The 4,657-nt window shown below is 39.5% G+C and overlaps 1 protein-coding gene across 1 annotated transcript; it reads right to left on the reverse strand.

Moving 5' to 3' along the window:
• Window positions 1-245: 245 nt before the first annotated feature.
• Window positions 246-4,306, reverse strand: LOC116010581 (indole-3-acetic acid-amido synthetase GH3.10). The gene is made up of 4 exons (XM_031250055.1): window positions 3,720-4,306; window positions 3,313-3,414; window positions 2,200-3,047; window positions 246-1,015 (listed from the first exon to the last, which is right to left on the reverse strand). Exons 1-4 carry the CDS (start codon window positions 4,016-4,018, stop codon window positions 480-482), a joined length of 1,785 nt encoding a protein of 594 aa, XP_031105915.1. The 5' UTR covers window positions 4,019-4,306; the 3' UTR covers window positions 246-479.
• Between the last annotated feature and the right edge of the window lie 351 nt (window positions 4,307-4,657).

Here is a 4,657-nt window from a genome sequence, read left to right on the forward strand (position 1 = left end):
CAAAACCTCCACTAAGGCTCGAACCCACCATCTCCCGTATAAAGAGAAGGATTTGATGTCACTAGACTACAAGATCCTTGGTCATTTAGTACAAGATATATATATATATATATATATACTGTTTACTCAAACTTAAAATCTTATAATTATCAAACCAACTAGGCCCCAAATGAGGTAATGCTGGCTATTATTTATATAGATAAATGCCCAAAAATGTTAATATATATAATAGGAGAATTATTGCATGGGAAATAAGATTTGATTGATGTAAAGGTGAAATGCAGATTTGCACACTTAAAATGGAATGAGTTTGTCAAAAACATGATCACGATCACACATGGCCAGAAAGTTGTATCACCCATATTTCAACGTACACATGTTAATCCTAAAATCCTTACCAGGCTTGCAGGCAACGACGTCTAAGAAAGAAATAATAATGGATAATAAGGTTAAGCGTTTCGATACATACACAAACATAATTACGCATATGCAGTGCTGTGAAACCTTTTAATGGTGCAGCGGTTAAGGATTCTTAGCAGCACCTGATTCGTAATACACCTGGGTGTCTTGAACTGGCTCAGCGCCGCCCCATTGCCGATGAAATGCTCCAGAATCTTCCTGAAAGTTCCTCGCTCCAAAATCCTGAGCTCAAGCGGTCCAATGGAGTTTGTTCTCCGGGACACCACGTAGCCTTGGTCCACGAAAGAGGCGTCCATTTCTCTGCAACATTCTCCCAGGACCCTCTCTTCGACCTCGCCTTTGATCTCCCAGTATATAACGTAGTGCCCAGGTTGTTTTGCCACGTCTGCGTGGCTGGTGAAGTCCACTAGATGAGCTCCTGTCTTGCTTAGAATCTGTAAACCCCTCTCCACTACTAGCTGAAGATCTTTCTCTGTGTTCTTGTCGATGTTTACTGTTAGTATCAGCTTTCTTCTGCATATGAAGTTGAGCTTTGGGGTGTTCTTGTAGAAGCCTGCCACTTCTACCACATCCCCTAACCTGTACCTATACAGCCCTGTGTCCAACATTCAATTGTTAAATGCATACTTCTAGGCTCGTGTTCAATTGTTCAAATGAGAACAGTTCATTAGGTAAAAATGTGCGAACAAGCATCAGTACACACAATCTACTCCAGCGCCTCCACCGTCATTCAAGAATGTCTGGGAGTAGATTGTCTCATTTAAGGGACTGGTCTTATATGATCCTGAATCTATACTACTATACCTAAGATTATATATATCGAAAATTTTAAGATGTTGATCAACATGTTACATTGTTGATCATATCTATTACATTAACATTATTGTGTTTTCCAAAAAAAAGTGTTGATCAATATGACTTTTTCTAGAGCTTATTCGATAGGATGATTTTATGAATTTTGGGGTGTTTGGAAAATGATGATCAACTAAAGTTTGGCTTGCTCTATCAACTTTTAACTATTTAACTTGGTCAAATAGCTAAAATATGTATTTGGTAAATAAATTTTTGAATTAGCTTATTGATGCCAATAAGCTGATGAAAATGAAAAGAAAGAAAAAAAAACTACAATTCCTAGGTTTTGATTTATAATCTTGAAAGAAAATCACTATTGGCTGTGTCTATAGTTTAATTACTGTGTTTTGAGCACTCACCCTATCATATCCTATCTGATCTAATCATGCATAGAGACTTTAATTACATGGTCATGATATCATATATATCAAATATCTTCTTCAGATTCCAGCTTCTTCTCCTACAACAATATTTAATTTCAAGCTATAAATGTGAATATTTATTGAATGGCTAGTATCTTTCCTTATTTGTAGAACGCATATTTTTTCCAAGACATAAATAATGACACGATATTTTCCTAGAATATTCCATGTTCTTGAATTCATAGGCACACTGTACTCCATGTTTCTATCATCTTGGCAAATTGACACTTGTGGTGAAGGTTTAATGATATGATGGCTCTGATCTGTTGCTTAATTAGGCCACTTATGTTACTATGTTAGCACAGACGACATATCAAAATAATGTTGTGTCAAGAAATGTTTCAAGCACAGCAAGCAAGATGAAATTAGTGTTGGTGAACAACCTCGACCTACCCAAAGTTAGTTTATATATGTCAACGATGGAATTGAATGAAGGAATAGTTATTTAATTAAGCAACAGCACAACCGAACCGAAATAAACAAACTAATGAATGTGTTTACTTACCTGTGAGAGTTGTTAGAACAACCTCATATTCCTGTCCAATCTTGACCTGGGACAAGGGCACAGGATCATCTTCCAAGAAATCATCGGTGGGCAGATGAGACGCGTTGTCGTTGTTGTTATAAGATTGTTGCGATTTCTGTCTGTGAAGTGGGATGAATTCGAAGTAAGAAAATGTGGGAATGACTGCAAAAGTGACCTTCTCGGGTGGGGAAGAAGGATCCACATTCACCCCAATCCAGCTCTCCGTCGCGCCGTAATCTGCGCTCACCAATGGCAACTTCCCGGCGTAATGCCGGAGTTTTGTTAAATACGGCTGCATAGACCCCGTCATTATGGAGTAAATGTACTTAGCGTTAGGCCATAGTTTGGGAATCAAACCCAACCAATCCTCCCTTTCCAATTCCTCACAATCCCTGCGAATTCTGGCGGCCAAATCCGGGTTTGGGGTTAGGATTTTGAGCACGGATTCGCGGCATTTGGGGAGGCTAATCTTGGCGCTTAGTGTCCCATCGCTTATGTCATTGCAAATCTCTCTCCAGTGCTCCTCGAAGTACAAAAACGCCTGGATTATGCTGTAGGCGAAGGTGGAGGCCACGAACTCCACCTCGGCGCCGTAGTGTAAGCCCAGCAGGAGATGACAGTACGTGGACTGCTTGTAGTCCCCGCTGAAAATCACCTCATCCGGGCTGCAAGTAAACGACTTTATCTCCCGCTGCTTCTCCTTGAACTCCTCGCTCGCGTAAATGTGAGTCGTCACCGTCGCCGCCCGAACTCCTCCCTTCGTCTCGAACTGCTTCCCGCTGTATATGAACTCCAAAATCCTCTTCCCTTCACTCGTCGGATAAATCCTATGATATATATATATATATATATATGTCAGTGTCTAGTTTTATTAGAATTAGTCTCCATATTATTAGCTTAGAATCTGTTATATGCAAGCACTCTTTTTTCCTCCTAATAAAGCATTCACTTTAAATTAAATTATTGTGTAGAGGTTCACCACTGTTTTTGGAAAATATGGTGGTAAAAGGAAATAAATTTGCACTTTCGTTACCAGATTTTGGGGTATCAGCTTGATCCAATTCAAAGAATATGTATAGTGAAATTACGTACCTGGATCTAAAAGCAGCAGCGAGCTTGGAGATTTGAAGGGTGGTTTGTGAGCAATGGCGAGTGAAGGGTAGAAACTTCTGACGACCCTCTGTAGTTCCGGAACTGAATAATGCAGTTGCAGTAACCAATGAGAAAAATGGAGATTATTAGAGATGGTTATTATTATTATTATAAACAACAACAACAAGCTAAGATAGATCAAAGGTTAGAATAAGCAATTATTAGTGGGTTTTGTCACTTAGTTTAGTGCATTATATTATTGGGTATCATGACTCATGGCTTCAACTTTCAACAGAGTACAGCTTTTTATGTAACATTATTAAAAGGCTTAACAAAAAGTGTGGAAAAACATAGACAGTGATCGATAATAATATGTATGAGACTAGTGTATGAATAGTTATTAGTACCTTAAGGATAAGGTGGTGATGGGGTGGTGAGTGAGGAGAGGAGCGGCGTCGCCGTCAGCAATCCGTTGAACGTAAGGCTCCAAATCTGCATGAGAAGAAAGAGGGACTAAAGAAGTGTAAAGAGATTCCAATAATGCGCCATCTTCCACATTCAAATCTCTATCTCCCACCCATTTCTTCAGATACTCCACGCCGTGGTTCACTTCAAGAATCCGCCGGAGAGTCTCCCTCTGGACCTCCCCGGCGTTCTCCGCCACCTCGTCGAACCACCGGATTATGTCGCACTCTTGGCTCCCCATGCCCGCCGCCGCCTAGCTTAGCTTTTTCAGTTCCAGAGCGCACAAAATATTTATATATATATAATGTGAAGGCAATAAGCAAATTGCTTGGTTGGTTGGTGAAGGCTAAGACTTTGACATAATTATAATGAGGGGAAAAATAAATAATAAAAAAAGGGAAATTAGAAAAAAAATTGTGTTCGTACGTTAGTTTGGGCTCCATTTTCGCAGTGAAGAGCCCACATACATTATAGTAAAAATCCCAGAGACACTTAATTATCGGATCCATTGATCTAGAAAGACCAGAACTAAGGATAGAAAGAGCTGTCTCCTCAACGCCAATTTATTTCAGAAAACTAACGTACGACGCTCTGTAGACCACAGGACTACTGTTTTAAGCAAGTTGCAAGAGAGAGAAGAGGGAGAAAGAGACAGATTCTTTACTGGGATATAATGGACGGAGAAGAGTGGAGAAGGGACAAAAACCATTAACTTGACAGCTAAGCATCCTACCCTATTCTCTCCTTTCCTTTCACTGTTTATTACTCCCATTTTACTTGTCTTACTTTCCTTTTTAGTTTGTCCCAAAATAATGTCCTCTTTCTAAAATTAAACATAACTATCATTCTACATTTCCCAATTTACCCTTTCGACTTTTCA

Source organism: Ipomoea triloba, chromosome 2 (genome assembly GCF_003576645.1).
Source record: "Ipomoea triloba cultivar NCNSP0323 chromosome 2, ASM357664v1".
NCBI classification, from domain to species: domain Eukaryota; kingdom Viridiplantae; phylum Streptophyta; class Magnoliopsida; order Solanales; family Convolvulaceae; genus Ipomoea; species Ipomoea triloba.

Bases quoted from the DNA above. Each gene is read 5' to 3' on its own strand.
- LOC116010581 (XM_031250055.1), bottom strand. From the start codon at position 4,018: ATGGGGAGCCAAGAGTGCGACATAATCCGGTGGTTCGACGAGGTGGCG. The intron at 3,415-3,719 runs GTACTAATAACT...TGCATTATTCAG, and splicing joins ATCACCACCTTATCCTTAAG to TTCCGGAACTACAGAGGGTC. The intron at 3,048-3,312 runs GTACGTAATTTC...TATATATCATAG, and splicing joins GCTGCTGCTTTTAGATCCAG to GATTTATCCGACGAGTGAAG.